The sequence below is a fragment of the Brassica oleracea genome, chromosome C8 (genome assembly GCF_000695525.1).
Source record: "Brassica oleracea var. oleracea cultivar TO1000 chromosome C8, BOL, whole genome shotgun sequence".
In the NCBI taxonomy this organism is placed as follows: domain Eukaryota; kingdom Viridiplantae; phylum Streptophyta; class Magnoliopsida; order Brassicales; family Brassicaceae; genus Brassica; species Brassica oleracea.
In genome coordinates, this window is record NC_027755.1 from 27,971,409 (window position 1) to 27,989,048 (window position 17,640).

General features: G+C 36.1%; 1 protein-coding gene and 3 long non-coding RNA genes across 8 annotated transcripts; 3 read left to right on the forward strand and 1 right to left on the reverse strand.

Moving 5' to 3' along the window:
• Positions 1-2,422: 2,422 nt before the first annotated feature.
• On the forward strand, positions 2,423-3,358 carry LOC106309099. The gene has a single exon (XM_013746167.1). The coding sequence runs from the start codon at positions 2,423-2,425 to the stop codon at positions 3,356-3,358; it is 936 nt and encodes a 311-aa protein (XP_013601621.1).
• Positions 3,359-8,312: 4,954 nt separating this feature from the next.
• LOC106308285 lies at positions 8,313-15,703 on the reverse strand. 5 transcript variants are annotated; one of them, XR_001263546.1, is made up of 10 exons: positions 15,603-15,703; positions 15,415-15,508; positions 10,813-10,875; positions 10,644-10,726; positions 10,357-10,452; positions 9,950-10,239; positions 9,667-9,862; positions 9,462-9,508; positions 9,319-9,384; positions 8,313-9,225 (listed from the first exon to the last, which is right to left on the reverse strand). It is a non-coding gene; the product is annotated as an uncharacterized LOC106308285 (long non-coding RNA). The 5 variants fall into 5 exon arrangements; XR_001263542.1 differs by having other exon boundaries at positions 9,462-9,862; XR_001263543.1 differs by having other exon boundaries at positions 9,462-9,862; positions 15,303-15,508.
• Positions 11,806-12,885, forward strand: LOC106308284. The gene is made up of 3 exons (XR_001263541.1): positions 11,806-12,202; positions 12,288-12,351; positions 12,435-12,885. It is a non-coding gene; the product is annotated as an uncharacterized LOC106308284 (long non-coding RNA).
• On the forward strand, positions 13,994-14,835 carry LOC106308288. The gene is made up of 3 exons (XR_001263547.1): positions 13,994-14,313; positions 14,409-14,484; positions 14,572-14,835. It is a non-coding gene; the product is annotated as an uncharacterized LOC106308288 (long non-coding RNA).
• Positions 15,704-17,640: the final 1,937 nt, after the last annotated feature.

A 17,640-nucleotide genomic window follows, 5' to 3' on the forward strand; every position in this document is an offset into this window, starting at 1 on the left:
TCGACCAAGGTTTGGATGCACTACCTTCATATTCAGACCTTGCAAGGAAGACTCATACTCGCAAAGATGGGACCTTCATGGACGAACGAACTGAGCAACTGGTTCTAGAGGTTGAGCAAGCAGTTGAAGAGATGTTAGAAGATGGTTCTCCAGTTGGAGATAGCCAAACTTGCTCAACTGCTGGCACAGCAAATTCTAAGCGCCTTCTCCTAAACCAAGAATACATCAAGGTAATAATCTCTCTTGCTCATTATATTTGTTTCTTTTTACTCTTGTATTGAAATTGTAACAAGATCAGACTGCATTTTTTGTGACTGAATTTTCTCTGTGATAATGTTATCTTGTTTTTGTGTCCTTTTCAGCGTGGAAAGACACGCAAGGGCACCATTTATGGGCTTGGCAGTGTTCAATTCAACAACAAACATCCTTCTGAGGCAGTTCCTGCTTCACTCAACCGAAACATCGGCTTGGAGACGAGGGTTTGTGGTTTGGAGACCATCACTCAGGAAATCAAGTCTGATTTCCAGACTTTGAAGTCTGATGTTCAGGCTATCAAGACTGACTTCAACCAAGGGATGGCTAAAACTCAATCAAGTCTCGACATGATTCTGCAGTTTCTTCAGCCTCAAGCTTCCAATCATGCTTCATTTACTGCACAACCAACTCAGTCTCAAACTCCACCTCAAGGTCAAGCACCATCTCCAGCTCGTGATATGTCTCCAGCTCAAGGTGAATCACAACCTCAACACATCACCAGTAACAATTCTGAGTTAGATAGGTGGTGCAACACATTGGGTTTGTAGGTCTTAGATGTGGCTTGCCCTAAATCAAGTTTATGTATTATGTTTGAATCTTTTGAACCTTTTGAATGTTGAATCTTTTGAACCTTTTGGATGTTTTATCTTTTGAACCTTTTGAGCTTTTAAGAGGCTCAATATGTAATATAATTTATGTTTCTGTTTCAAAAAAAAATTGTTTCTAATTAGTTTTTTTTTTTAAATTGTTGAAATACCTATTCACGAAAACGATCGTAGCAAAACAAAAACAAAGAGACGAAAACATTCATCTCTAAACCGTAGCAAATTGTGCGACGAAGTAGCCGTGTCCAAATTCGTAGCAAACAAAATAAAAGATACGAAACCTTTCGTCTCTAAATCGTAGCAACTTGCCACGTACACGTCCGTAGCATCTTCGTAGCATGTTGAAACAATTTTTGCTACGAACCGAATTTGCTACGATCATATAGCTACGATTTTGAAATCGTCGCATTTCGTAGCAAGCTATCCATATAGCTACGAAAAATCACTCATAGCTACGATTTTTGACCGTTGCTATTTACGTTTTTTTTACTAGTGTAGGAAGATATAGCAAAATGATATTTGAAAGTGACAATCACACAAAAAAATATCAATACATAATTGGATCAAAGAAATCAGATAATGGCAACAAACGTTTTGATGAAGCAGAAGTAAGCTCGACGAACACGAGAAACAAGAAAGCTGCTGACCAGAGCTGAATCTAAAAACAACTCAGTGAAATATTTTTGATTTGGCTCCCACTTTTCACAAAAATTATATACATGGATGATGGATATATGTTTTCAAATTATGATTTTTTTATTAAATTTTATAACAAATATCTGTAACCTCCAAAATTTCAAATCCGGTCATGATAATAATAGTTTCGTTTAAAGTTTTACTTTCGAATGTAGAGATCTCTTATCGTACTACTACATTCCTGCTTGTATGGAATCTCTTCTTCATGAGGATTACTTGGTCTCATATGAGTAATAAAGTCGGATTTGTTGTTAAAAAGAGATAGATTCATAATATGTAACAATTTAATACGTTCAACATTCAACATGCCAGAGATTTGGGGTGGATTGCAAGGATTTGATCACCATGATTAAGGAGCCCAAATTTTGGCTAAGCTTTGCAACGAGAAAATAGAGATTCTGCAGATATGATTTTCGGACTTCAAGATCATTCACATTCCACGAGCGCAAAACTAGATTTCCGATTATTTAGCTAGGACTGTGATGTCCTTCCATAGAGAATTATGTTTTATCGGTTGTTCTATTTCGGTCTGGTTATGTATGTTGGGATAAATTTGAGTTAGCTTGGAGATCAAGCTAAATATATAAATAGGAAAGCCCTTGATAATTAGGAGTTATCTAGTTATCCTATGTCTTGTGTTGTTAGGACTTTATATTTATATATATATGAAGATGTCAAAGTGTGACATAACATATGAGGTATGTGGTTGAGAGAGCTTAAGTTTTGTGGAGTTTCTTAAGCATTAATAAGAGAGTATTCTTATTGAATTTGTGATCTTTGATTCATACGTTTGTGATTCTACACTTGGTATCAGAGCATTCTAGGCGAGATACATAAACGTGTGTGATTAATTTGTCTTCGCAAACATGAGTGACGGGAAAGATGAAGATGAAGCAATCTCCAAAGGAACCAGACCGTCCTCCATCAAGTTTCATATGCTAAGTTCTTCAAACTACACAGTATGGGCTATGCGGATGAATATTGCTCTCAAGGTTAACAAAGTTTGGGAAGTCATTGACCCGGGAACCAAACACGAAGAGAAGAATAACTTGGCAATAGCCTTGTTGTTTCAATCAATCCCCGAGGCCTTGACATTACAAGTTGGTGACCTTGATACAGGAAAAGCAGTATGGGAAGCCATTAAAGCGAGGCATGTTGGAGATGAACGTGTGAGAGAGGCGAGACTGCAGACATTGATGGCGGATTTTGATAGACTAAAGATGAAGTACACTAACACGATTGATACTTTTGTTGGAAAATTATCTGAAATCTCCTCAAAATTTGCATCGTTGGGGGAAATATTAGAAGAACCAAAGCTCGTGAAGAAGTTCTTAAAGAGCTTACCAAGAAAAAAATATATTCACATTGTAGCATCTCTTGAGCCTCTTGATTTGAATACGACTAGCTTTGAAGATATCATAGGGAGATTGAAAGCTTACGAAGAAAGGATATGTGAAGAAGAAGAAGAACAAACTGATGATCAAGAAAAACTAATGTATGTCAACTCCACGACAGAATCTCACCAAAAGAGTTATGGCGGTAACAGAGGAAGAGGACGTGGAGGACGAAACAGATGGAGAGGAAGAGGCCAAGGACGCTACAGCAACTTCCATGCGCAGAGAGAAGCTTACAGACAAGGTCAAAACATAGATACATCGCATATAACTTGCTTTAGATGCGATAAGCTTGGACATTATGTGCAAGACTTTCCCGACAGATTGCTTAAGCTTCAAGAAACGACGGAGAAGAAGGATGAAGAAACTCAAGAAGCTGATGAATTGATGATGCATGAAGTGGTTTAACTCAACGACCAAAAGGTAAACCCAATGGTTTTCGAGAGCGAACAAGACACAAAGAACGTATGGTATCTTGACAACGGAGCAAGTAATCATATGAGTGGAGATCGTATGTTCTTCGTGTCTCTTGATGAAAGAGTTACAGGAAAAGTTCGTTTTGGTGATGATTCCCGCATCGACATAAAAGGAAAAGGGTCTGTTCGCTTTATATTTGATGGAGGCGAGAAGAATATTTTGAAGGATGTATACTACATACCAGGACTAAGAAGCAACATTGTCAGTTTGGGACAAGCAACGGAAGCTGGATGAGAGGTAAGAATGAAAGACAACGAGCTATTTCTCTTTGATAGAATGGGATATCTAATAGTCAAGATCACACGCTCAAGGAACCGTCTGTATAAAGTTGTCTTACAAGCTGATACAATTCAACTTCTTCAAATCTCTACAACCTCGGAGTCTTTTAAGTGGCATGCTCGTCTCGGTCATGTTAACAGGGATACAATAAAGCTGATGATCAATAAAAAACTGGTCGAAGGAGTTCCTCATATCCAGGTTAAGAAAGAAACGTGTGTATCATGTTTGCTCGGCAAGCAAGCTCGTGTACCATTCCCGAAAACGACTTTGTTCCGAGCCACTCAACTTCTGGAACTAGTTCATGGAGACCTGTGCGGACCGATTACACCCACCACACCTGGACAGAAACGGTACGTCTTTGTGCTTATAGACGACTACTCTTGATATATGTGGATAATCTTGTTAAAGGAGAAGAGTGAAGCTTTCGAAAAGTTTAAACACTTCAAGAAGACAGCGGAACTTGAAACCAGAGCTGTAATAAAGACATTAAGAACATATAGAGGTGGAGAATTCGTGTCTCACGAATTCAATCTATATTGCGATAAGAATGGAATCTCTAGACACCTAACAGCTCTGTACTCTCCTCAACAGAACATAGTCGTTGAGCGACGTAATCGAACTTTTCTCGAGATGACAATAAGCATACTTAAACATATGAATGTTCCAAGTTGGTTATGGGGGGGAAGCAACAAGACACGCCACTTATCTGATAAACCGTATTGCCACAAGATCCCTAACCGGTGAAACACCATATGAAGCCTTGCGGAAGAAGAAACCGAATCTGAAGCATCTGAAAGTATTTGGCTGTGTATGCTACGCTATAACATAAGTTGCAGGGAGAAAGAAACTTGATGATCGATCGAGAGTTCTCATACACTTAGGTATAGAACCCAGGTCTAAAGCTTACCGCTTGATTGATCCCGTGAGTAAAAGGATCGTGGTGAGCCGAGATGTTGTATTTGAAGAGAATAAAGCCTGGATATGGAACGCTAGTGACAAGACAAGAGAACCTAACTTTAACTCGTTTAACATCGATGTTCGAAGCTTTAGCGACAATGATAAAACAGAGCCTGGAGCTTCTGTCCTAAGTGAAACAGAGAATGAAGCAGAGGATAAAGCAGAGGACGATGGAGACAATGTCGATGAAGAAGATGATGGAGAACATACATAACTACGGAGATCAACGAGGATAAGTTCAAAGTCGGCATACCTTGATGATTACGTTCTTCTTACAGAAGCTGAGAGTGAGAGACTACTGATGGTTCTAAACAACGAACCTTGGGACTACAATGAAGCGAAAGAACTTAAGGTTTAGGTTGATGCATGCGAAGATGAAATCTTTTCAATAGAGAAGAATAAAACTTGGTTCTTGTTGATCTTCCATTGGGAGTAAAACCTATCGGTCTGAAGTGGAATTTTAAAGTAAAAAGGAATGCGGATGGAAGCATCAGTAAGTTCAAAGCACGATTGGTTGCAAAGGGCTATGTTCAAAGACACAGAGTTAATTATGACGAAGTCTTTGCTCCGATCGCTCGTATTGAAACCATCAGGTTGGTTATTGCTATAGCAGCATCAAATGGGTGGGAGATCCACCATCTTGACACCAAGACGGCTTTCCTTCATGGCGAGGTAGAAGAAGACGTGCACGTTACCCAACCAGAAGGGTTCGTAGTCGCAGGAAAGGAAGAGAAAGTGTACAGACTGAGAAAGGCGTTGTACGGGTTGAGGCAAGCGCGTAGGGCCTGGAATGTGAAGCTTAATGGAATACTCCAGGAACTTGGCTTTACAAGATGTCCTAAGGAACCTTCACTATATCGAAAGGAAGAGAGGAAAGGCGTTCTTATCGTCGTCGTGTATGTAGACGATCTTCTTGTTACATGTTCCTCATATCTACGAGGAACAACTTCACTATGTTTTCACTACTCAAGATCAAGGAAGCAAGAGATAAGAGGCTATAGTGATAGCTCATATAATGTGGATATAGATGATGGAAGAAGCACACATGGTCATGTGTTCTATCTCAATGAAAGCCCTATCACTTGGTGCTCACATAAACAAGAGATCGTTGCGCTCTCATCATGTGAAGCTGAGTTTATGGCAGCGACTGAAGCAGCCAAACAAATCGTGTGGGTTCAGGAGTTGCTTAGCGAGGTTTTTGGAAGAGACACCGTCAAAGTCGCCATTCGGTTTGATAATAAATCAGCCATCGCCTTGACCAAAAACCATGTCTTCCACGGGCGAAGTAAGCACATTCATAGAAGATTCCACTTCATAAGAGAATGTGTAGAGAGTGAGCAAATTGAAGTTAAGCACATCCCGGGAACTGAACAAAAGGCTGACATATTGACAAAGTCACTTGAAAAGCTAAAGTTTAAAGAGATGAGAAGTTTGATTGGAGTTTAAAATATTAGAGAAAGTGAATTCAAGCTTAAATGAGAGAATGTTGGGATAAGCTTGAGTTAGCTTGGAGATCAAGCTGAATATATAAATAGGAAAGTCCTTGATAATTAGGAGTTATCTAGTTATCCTATGTCTTGTGTTGTTAGGACTTTATATTTATATATATATGGAGATGTCAAAGTGTGACATAACATATGAGTTGTGTGATTGAGAGAGTTTAAGTTTTGTGGAGTTTCTTAAGCATTAATAAGAGAGTATTCTTATTGAATTTGTGATCTTTGATTCATACGTTTGTGATTCTACAATGTAGAACACCTCAAATTTGAGTAATATAATAGCTTTTCGTTGTAAAAAAAAAGAAAACCAATTACGAAGGAAATGTAAATACCGATTGTCTTCGAGTAATTTTGTTTTTTTTAACGCTGATTTATTATGATATTACAATTATGATACGAGAAAGATTACATATACGATTGGACAACCGACAATACTACCTACTTTATGAGGACTCATGCCTAACTGCATCACCTGAGCCGTCCTATCCACGTTTGACCAGATTTATTTGCACCATGTTGAAGATCCCTTATACGTCTCTCTTCCGTAGTCTGCATAATTGTTTAATAAATCGTTATCTCCGGGACATGAAACTTAAATTTCCTGTAATCTGTAAGAAATTGCATAGTTTGGGATTCGAACCCCAAAACTTGGATGTAGAAGCCTTTAAAGCTTAACAAGTAGACTACAGTGATTCCACAAAATAATTTTGTTCCGTCGATCAAAGAAAGAAAGTGTAAGCAGGCTTTTGCAAAAAAAAAAAAAAGAAAGAAAGTGTAAGGGTATCTCCATCCCAACTCCATTTTTTCCTCTAAAATGGAGTAAAAGTGGATATGGAGTAAGAAATGCTCCAACCCAACTCCATATCTCACTCCATAATGAAATTTACTCCATAAATGGAGTAGTTTATTTTTTGTTTGTTCATCACTTCATAATGAAGTGGGAAATGAAGTAGGGTTGGAACAATTTTCCACAATTTTCACTTTTACTCCATTTTGAAAGAAAAAATGGAGTTTTACATTGGAGATACTCTAAGCAGGCTTTTGCAAAAAAAGAAAAAGAAAGTGTAAGTACCTCAACAGGGTAAATAGCATCGACCCAAAATAAGTTATTGTGTAAATATGCACGCCTTTTATTATCTTGCTGTAAAACGAAGGCTTTTGCACATTATATAAGTATTATATATAAGTAAAATCATTACGCCACTCATGCTTCCCACATTCCCATTTGAGAATTGAGGTTATACTATATTATCACCACTATCTAGCGTGGTCCAAAAGTCCACTACTGTAAATCACATCGCTCCATCAATTATTACTGGCGAGCTAAACCTATTTATCTACTTTAACCTATTTCTTTAGAAAAAAAAACGAAATGTACGATGAATCCCATGAAATAAAAAAGTACTTTCGATCTTTTTTTTAAAACAGATTTTGTTTTTCATTTCAAAACCTCTTAAATTTCGCAACAAAAATTCAATTAAAACATCAAAACTGAAAAACAAATAAAGTCCCACGTACATTCGCTGATTCGCCTCTACCATTTTTATTTAAAATTCTACAAAGTATAATAAAATTACAACGATCTGACCGGTATACCAAAACCGGTGTGGGTGAAGTGTCGCTGCTAATGGGACCGGTTCAACTACCGTAGAGATGAGTCAAAGTAAGCGTGATTAATAAGGATCTCTTGGAGTGGAGTTCTTACCATAATATAAGAAACTCTCTTAGCTTTTAACTAAAAAAAACTACGAAATATCTCTTATATCTCTTAGTTTTTAAGAGACGTTTCTTAGTTTTTCTTAATTAAAAGCTAAGAGACACTTCTTATATAATGCTAAGACCATCATTAACCTCAGTCTCTTAATTGGAGTTCTTAGCTTCGACTAAGAGACGGTTCTTAGTTTTTTTTTTAGATTTTAACGAAGAAAAGTTAAGAACCGTCTCTTAAATAAGAAATATAAGAGCATGTGTAATGGGGGTTCTTAGGACGGGGTTCTTAGGACGGGGTTCTTAGCGGAATATAAGAATCCGTATATTAACTTTTAACTAAAAAAGCTAAGAACCGGTTATTAAATGTTAAGAGACGGGTTCTTATATTTCGCTAAGTACCCCGTCCTAAAAACCTTCCATTAAACATGCTCTAAGAACCGTCTCTTAACTGAAAAATGTAAAAAACAAAGAAAACAAAGAAAACAAAAAAATATCAAATCATAAGTTAAGAACCCTGCCTAAAAGACCGAGGTTAATCATGCCCTATGAACCCCAGCCTAAGAGACCTGCATTAATTATGCTCCAAGGTCTTTTTATCAAAAGCTACTGGAAGGTCGAGGCTTAATTTTAATGGAGTTTTAAGTGCTGAGCAATGAAAATAACTGCCATAACTACTAAGAGACATCCCACCAACGAACTGAAAAACAGAGATCCGGGCTGTCTGGTCTGAACGAACCCATAAATCCCATTTGATGTCATCACAATGACATCCGTTAATCCATCGTTTGAGAAGTCATCAGCGATGAGTGCATGTGTCGGCTGGAACGGTAAGTCGATAGAAGCCAATATGCTTCCTCCTAGAGATAAGATCACTTCCGCTTGATCTCCTCCCGCAAGGATCATATGTTGGTTATCATGAAAGCGCAGCGAGAACGACTTCAGGGTCGGGACCACCGTCCCTGATTTGGTTAAACCAGATGGAGACGGGAGATTCGACCATGTTGCTTCTGTCTAAAGCTGCCATTGCTAGAGGGGCTCGCGGCGGCCGTGCACATCAGACGTGTATGATGTCGCCTCTCCACGATTTGTCAAGAAGATTACATTGCCGTGACTTCCTCTCCTGGGAATGAGGATGGGAGTTGCAATCTCCAAAGAAGAGGTGTCGCTTGTATCAGCAAAGTTTCGTGAATGCTCTCCGTAGTGCATGAAGTTGAAGGCGGTGTGATGACAGATAGAGACATTGAAGAGCTTCTCTCGGACGGGAACGCCTGAGGTTGCCACTGCCCAGAAAGGTTTCAACACTTCCATTGATCCGCTAACTACAGTTCTCTCGCTAACACTGCCTACGACCGCCTAAGGTGCGCACAGAGAATATATGTTCGTAAGAACTGAAGATCCATTATATAACTAATGAAAGCGAAAGCGGCAGTGGTGTCTACTGTGTACCTGGACATGATCAAGTACACCATCTTCATTTATGTCCGCATGAAGCCCACCTTCAAGTAGATGAAGCTGGAGACATGAAGTTAACATATAATAAACGGGTTCGTGATATATTAAGCCTGTTAATGATGTGAAGGAACAGCTACCTTGCAAAGAGTTCGACCAGTAGGCAAATGAATAGCTTCAATTCCTTCTTTTTGATGAGCCACGACAACAGTAGGAACCCACCAAAGCTTAGTGTAGTTAGTTATGGTCGGTATGTATTGAATGCCATGTAGCAACATGTGGTTTGCTATCATAAACAATATGGGTATTTTCAGTTGGGAACATTACGTTTTATAAGAGCTTCACCTTATTAGGTGTTGCCGAGCCAGCATAGCGCGCAGCCTTCTTGATCAATTTTGGAATCTTTCTCAACAAGTCTATTCCAGCTGGTGTGTGTTCCTGAGGTCTGTGAGATTGTAGCCTTACCAGCTTGCTTCTTTAATATTTTCCTCTTGTGTCGCCTGAAATGAGCAAGCTTCAACAATGTATCTTCACGTCGGTCCTGATACAGAGACAGCAAAGTACTTTGAACAGTTCTTTATAAAGCATGTTAGATTACGAAGTACGTCATAGGAAGCATAAGACTTACCCAGTGATGGGGCATAACCCCAAGAATTGATTCTCTAAATTCCATGCATTCAAACTTCAACCCACGACATATTTCAGGTTTCAAAACTTTTGAAAGATTATAGTTTGATAGTGCAACATAAATCTTTTTAAAAGACAACCAGAACAAGTTAACTACATATCTCAGTGATTAATGGAGAACGAGTTAAGTTTACTTCTCCCGGGTGACGGCTATTTATAGAATACACGTCATAGCTTGTAATTGTGTTGGGAAATTAATTTTGGCGCATCTGAGGTGTGAGCTTTAACATCCTAGAAGAGAGAAATAAGAAAATAATCTATCAATCTGACCACCAAATCTCTAGCTGCTAAGAATCTATTTGAACTATATGTAGTGAAAGAAGTGAGCAGAAAGGAGAAATAACTAACATCAGTTTTTTTACTCAACCGAAGAACACAAGTTCGGCCAGCGAATAAATAAACAGAAAAGTGACGCAAGTTATCAACTTCAGAATCTTCAGAGGCCTGAAAGGAAGCTTAAAGTTACTCTACTAAACAGTCCAAACACAACTCTTATGCAAAGTGGAAAATGAACAACTGTGAGTTTCTTTCTTTATCTTGAGTTCTAGACAAAATGTGTAACCAAAACATCTAAAGTACTATCAGAGGTAGTCCACAAAGGCGATCATGATATACTAATTGCACATCTTTCGTACCTGTTTCTCAGTAGTACTTCTCCTTGTGTTGCTCCGCATTTTTTTTCTGTCATGTCAAGTTCCTCAAATGGGTCCATGTGATTCTAAAACCACAAGAATACTCTATTGGTAAATGGTAATACAAAAGGCAAGCTAAATAGAAAATAGAGAGAATTTTTCTTGTACATACATATGGCTGCATCTCCATCCGTCCACCAACAATAACCAAACCAGTGTCACCGTCCTTCTACCGCTACGGAAAATATGGGTATTAATAGCATCAAATTATAGCGTTAATGACAGTTCTGCTATTGTATACTAATACTTGTTTCTTCTATAGCGTTTGTCAATTTAAAACGCTATAATTGTTATCGCGGGAAAATAAAAAATTTTAGCCGCATTAATTTGTTAAGGGTACGTGTCTTACCATTGCAGATCCAAAATTAAACGCTATCATACATTGACGCAAAAAAAAATTCATTTTTGCCACCAGATACTTATTTAAAAAATATGGTGTCTAATTTTTTTTCATTTTCCCTCTCATCTTCGTTTTTTCATCTTCCCTCTCATTTCATTTTCTTTCTCAACCCTCCATAAAACCTAAACCCTAAACCTTAAAACCCTAAAACCTAAATCATATACCTTAAACTTAAAAATCAACCCTAAAACATAGATATTTTCTTATTTTAATCTTAAATCTTAAGTTTAAATATATTCGAGTTTTAACCTTTTAAAAATTGAATTCCAAATATTAAATCTAAACCTTAAACTCTAAACTATACACTTATATATATCATACATAAAATTAATCATATCCCCTGAACTCTAACTAAAAGCTGTAAAATTCTAATTTTTTTATTAGTTCGAAATTTTTAATTTTAATTTCAAATCTCAAATCTAATACTCTAACCCTATACCCTAAATCATAGTACATAGACTCTAAATTATAAATACAAAATAAATATAATCAATAATTATAATATGATTTAATTTTTATATAAATAAAGTTAGTTAAACACTAAATTATAATCTCTAAAACAATTATTAAAAAATTGGATTGATTAATTTTCAATCATTGATTGCTTTAATTTCAAAAATTACGAGTTAGTCTTAGTTAATCCTCTTTTATCAAAAAAAAAAATTCTTAGTTAATCCTCTTATTACCTCTTTATTGGTCAATGACTACAATTTGTGGCCATTGATTGTTTTTGATATTGTGGCATAAGATCAATCTACTCTCTCTCTCTCTCTCTCTCGATTCAATCCTTGAATCGTGAAATCGAAAATCACACAGTCTTCAGATCTACACACAGAGCTTGACTGGATTCAACCCCTTGTCTCTCTATCTGTATCTCTCTCACTCGGCCATGATGAAAGCTTCGACAAGGCTTGACTCTAGTCAGACGGCTGTCCTTCATAAGCAGAGGAGAAGAAGAGGCTCGCCGGAGATGAATAAAAGGAAAGTCTCGGCCTCTCTTTGCCATGAAGGTGGGTCGTGAGCAGAGTTGGTTGTCGTGAGCTTGAAGGCGGCGGTGACAAGTCGGGGCAAGGCGGCGGCGGCAGCGAATCCCTCGTTTCTGGTTTGATTGTTTTGTCTCTGAAGTTAACAGTTTGGTAGACTGAAAAAGTGAAAGTCACATTCTTTTCTCTAAATGTTTCACTTAGGGACTATTGATTCAGTTGCTCCAAGAGAGCTGATGCAACTGCAGATTTGAGTGGTGCTATTGAGGTTTGGCACTCTTACTTGCCTTTCGAGTTACTTGTTTTACTACTGAAAGAGCATATCTTTAGTAGCTATTTTCATGTTGACAGGCAGGAAACAAGGAGGACTCTGAGAAGTACAGCAAACGAACTGTGATGGTAGTACTCTTAGTTATTATATCATCCACTTCAGAGCAGCTCGATGACAATCGCATAACAATCTTCACTCTGCGATTGCTGTAACAGACTCAGAGTTTCTCTTTCAGCAGCTTCATTCTACTCCTTTCTTCTCAGACGGCAGGTCTTGGGAGTCTCAGTTTGGTGATTTCTTCTTTGAATTGGTGTTCGTCTCTTCTCACCTCTCATGCGGACACTGGAGGGTCTCTTTGTGGGAAGTTACCTCTCTTGCCGAGATTCCAGCGATCTTAGGATTGTTTTGTAGGTTGAAGATGAAGTCCCTAAACTTAGCAATTGTTTTGGTTTGTGTAGCTGTTCAATTGTTGTGTGTTTGAGTGTAAGATTAAAAGATAAAAATGATAATCAAAGTTTTGATATGAAATATTTATATATATATAATAGTTTATATATTTGGTGTACTTCAAATCCTAAACCCCAAACCTCAAATCGTACTTCAAAGTCTAAACCCCAAAACTTAACCCCAAACCCTTCAAACCCTAAACTTCAAAACTTAACCCCAAACTTCTAATATATCCTAAACTATATAGAACATTTTAAACTTAAATTATATTTTGAAAAAAAAATATAACTTTTAAATACAAAACTATAAATCTAATACCATAAACCACATATTCTTAACACTAAACCCTATATCATAAACACAAATCCTTTCATTATAATAATCTAATTACTTGACTAAAATATATCCCTTCTACAAAATTATAACTTTATAAATATGTTATTCAAATGATAAATCCTATACCCCACAACCCAAACCTTATCATAACACTAAAATTTAATTAATTAATAAAATCCTTTTATGTAACACTTTAATTAATAAACTCCAATCCATAAACTTTATATTCTAAATTCTGAACCTTATACACTCAAACTTTATATCATCATAAAAACTTTTATTTTACACTTTACTCGTAGAACTAAATTAGAAACCACAAAACATAATTTTTAAAAATTCTAAACTCTAAATCCTAAACTACAAACACAAACCTTATTCTAAACCCTAAGTGTATATTACTTTTCAAATATAATTTTTTGAAATCTAAAACTTAAACTCCATATTTACTCTTCCAAACTTTAATTTCAAATGTTTATTTTTAGCCATAAACTATACTTCATAAACCTCAACCTTTTTTACCTTATTTATAAACCTATATCATAAATTTAGTCTCTATTTTTTTTTAAAAAAATTAACTCCAAATTTTAGATATAAATTCTAAATCTATTTTTTTCACTTTAACTTAATATCACAAACTTAAAAAAAAACGAACTCTATTTCGTAAACCCCAAATTCCATTTACTACAAATATTTTGTTGGCTTTGCGTATTAAAAAGGAAAAAAAAAGAAAAATAAAATAATAGAAAAATCTGATTGGTCAAAAAGTGACCACTATAGTGCAAGTGTGAAGATCACACTCTCTTTTAACCACAACTAATAGATCAAACTAAATCCAATGGCCAATAATGAACAAATTGAAAATATGTTTCTTCCTATCCTCCCATTCTCCTATCCTCCGTATTCTCTCTCTTTTTTTCTATCTTCCTCATCCTTACACAAAATCACCATAAACAAAATCTTTCACAACCACCATCACCATAACCTCCGACACCGCCATCTCTATCTCCTCATTCTCTACCTCCGTTGCTTCCACCATCATCTTTATCTCCACCTCCTCGTTCTCTACCTCCGCCAATGAACTCTGTCTCAACCACTCTTTTTATATATCCTCTTCTAAAAGCTTCTTCTTTTCCAGATGCATATTCATGGTCTTAGTTAACACCAACTGTATCTCAGGTTTGTTATATGTTCCTAGTTTTGTTTTGAGATTTTTGAATGATTAGTGTTGTTTGGCAAGATTGTAACTTGATTAAATGGGGATTTGACTTCAGGGACGGGGAAGAGGAAGTGGAATTGATAATGGGGCTGGTGGTTGCTCTTATTCTCGTAGTGTCACAACATTGAAGGGTATGTCTGATGCAATCCATATTCAATAGCCATTGTTCTCTCTCTGTGTTTGGAATTTAATTTTAGATTTGTTTGTTCTTGTTACAGGAAGAAGCAGGATATGAAGAAGATGTGCTAGTGGAGATGGAGCCGAGCTAGAAGAAGAAAAAGAGAGAGAGGGAGCAGACAAAGACGTAAGGAAGACGAAGAAGATGGAAGAGGACGACGGTGACGACAGGATACACGATGGGAGGAAGGCAGCGGCGTAGATTAGGTTTAGTTTTGGTTAGTTTATTAGGTTTGGTTTAGATATGGTTAATTTAATAAGGCGGGTTTGTGTGTAAACCAATGTTAATAAATAAACTGATATTAGTTGTAAACTAATTCTTGTATACTGATTTTAATTAATAAATAAAAATTAATTTTTAATTATGAATTAATTTTTGATTTAATTTTGAATGATTTAATAATGAGTTTTGGTTTGGTAATTATTTTTAATAAATTTTTGGATAATTAAAAACAAATTAATAACACAAAACATTTGCTATCATTGTTTATTTAACTATAGCATTCGAAAGATCCGCTATCAAAAGGGTCAGACCTACGATAGCGGACGCTGTCAGAGCGTTTTAGGGAACACTATTAAAACGAACTAATAGCGTTTAACGCCTGCTATTAATACCCACATTTCATGTAGTGTATGTGTAATTGCTTATGGAAGTTGCTATCTCTCTATGGTGTGCATTATGTGGAAAATACTCATGTTATTCCACCAACATGGGTAAGTAGAAAGGATTAATAATCTCTAGACAAAGGACGAAGAAGATGAAAAGTTAAACCTGCAGATTCGTTTCCCAGATGTTTCTCAGGTTGTGATCAAAGAAGAACAAAGACCAAACAGAGGTAACAACAACCAAAATCTGCTTCTTTGGTTACCCATCTTTATAGTACCTATCAATAACACCAGAGGCCATTGCCACATCCCAGAGGCAACACAGATCTTGTCAGGCCAAAGGGTGATCTCCGCAAACCTTCATCCACACGCCTGGTATGAGGCTTGAGGACTTAATTCACCAAACATTTATAATAGCAAAACCATAAAGAGGCACAAGCACTAAGCTGCAAAATCACTAGCTTACCTGAATCTTTGCATCGTTTGTAGCAACGATAACCTCCTTCTTTCCATCTCCATTAAAATCAGCTATGATAGGTGGTGTGAGACGATCAGCTTCATGTTTGACTGGGTACTCATCGTACAAATGGAACCATGCTTTTTTTGTGATAAGATTTCAAAGCTTCCAACTTAAAGCCAATTGGCCATAAGTAGAGTGGCCCAAATCTCTTATATATTACTCAAGTCTCTTACATATTTTCAATTTTCTCTCCAACACTTTGAACCCTAAATCACCTTCATGCCGTATAAAATCAAGAATCAACAGAGAAATCATGCAATCTAGCTAACGTGCCACATCGTTCACAAAAATAAATTGCAGTCGAGTTCTATCAATACACGAAAGTTTTCAAAGCTTGCTCTAGGAGCAAATCAATTAAGGGTTCTAGAGGTAAGAAGACGATTAGTAGGATGGGGAGGGGTGAAGCGGAAATCACCTGAAGAGTGAAGAAAGCAAATCCACAGATCATCAAAATCCCCAAATGATCGTCGAGAAGCAGAATCTCCGGTGTTAGTATTCGTCCAACACGAAGTCGTGTTAGTGTATTGAACATTTTGTAACTAAACAGCCTGGCGTTTTGATCACTGAACGTTACGTCGTTAGATTCCCCGACACGGTAGAGATAATTCATCCAAAAGTATTAGTTTAAACCTCTGTTCAAAAACGCAGGTGCCTAGGCGTCCACCTTGTCTCTAGCCAGACCCAAGCCAAAGCAATTTTGATGTAATCGGCCAACAAAATCTGAGACCACTTACTCGGCTGACTACTCTATATATAGACTAAGATTTTACCTCTCTTTACTTTTCTAACCGATGTGAGACTTTGGCCATCAGTACAAATAATGCGAAAATTTAAATTGTATACGGAGTTCAACGAAGCCGGGTTGATTGACATACGTTCAACGCACTTAACCACTAGGAGACAGCGATCACTTTGTAATTTTGCGCATATGTTAATATATAAACTATATACCTATGATAAAAATTCAAAACTAGTCTAGATTAAGGCATTGCATTCTAATATATTCATATTTTATATTTAATTAAATATAATAATAGATAAAATAATAATTAAACTAGTCTCCGCGTATACCCCGCTTAATCCCCGATTTTCTGGTAACTCGCTAGGCCCGGGATCGCCGTCCGACTAGCGCCTAATGTAGTTCCGAACAGGGGTTTAAACCAAGGAGCCAAACAAGTTCATTAGCTATCGTATCTAATTTGGGGAGAAAAAAAAAAGAAATTGCCTTGGCTTTAATAAGGAACTTATTGGGCAGAATAAAATATTCTATAAAATGTTTATCAAATAATAAAGTTTAAAAAAATATTTTTTTTAAGACACTAAAAATATTTAAAAATATTTTAATGATTTGATTAATCGTAAATTCAATTCAAGAATGATATTGTTTTCAGAAATTTGAAATTGAAATAGTTATATACTTTAAAAAATTTATATAATATAATTTAAATTATATAAATATATTTTAAAATTTGAAGATCTATTAAATAATGTTTCCTACTCATATGATTTATGTTCATTTATATATATTTATAATAAAAATATTTTTTACCATTGATCACAAAAAAAATTAGTGTGAGACTTTTAACATTTTTTAGTAATTTATAATTAGTTTCAAAAATAAAAATATAACAAATACGAAAAAGTTCTAAATTTTTATTATATGTTTATGTGATTGTATAATTTATTTTAGCAATATAACACTAACAAAAATGATATAAAATATAATTTTTTATTATTCACTATCATTAATTACATTATATCTTAAACCACATTAGGTAATTACCTACTGTTAAGGAAATATCAAAGTTATTTAATGTGTCAGAGCTATTTTTTGTGAAAAATAGGGCTTTTTGCAAAAGTGACTCAAAACTTGGAGTCAAACAGAAAACTAACCTTTTCTTTTGACTCCTTTTTTTTTTGAGATTTTAACCCCACACCTGCACTTTATCTACGAAAATGCCATTAACATTTTTTTTTTTTTTTT

Bases quoted from the DNA above. Each gene is read 5' to 3' on its own strand.
- LOC106309099 (XM_013746167.1), top strand. From the start codon at position 2,423: ATGAGTGACGGGAAAGATGAAGATGAAGCAATCTCCAAAGGAACCAGA.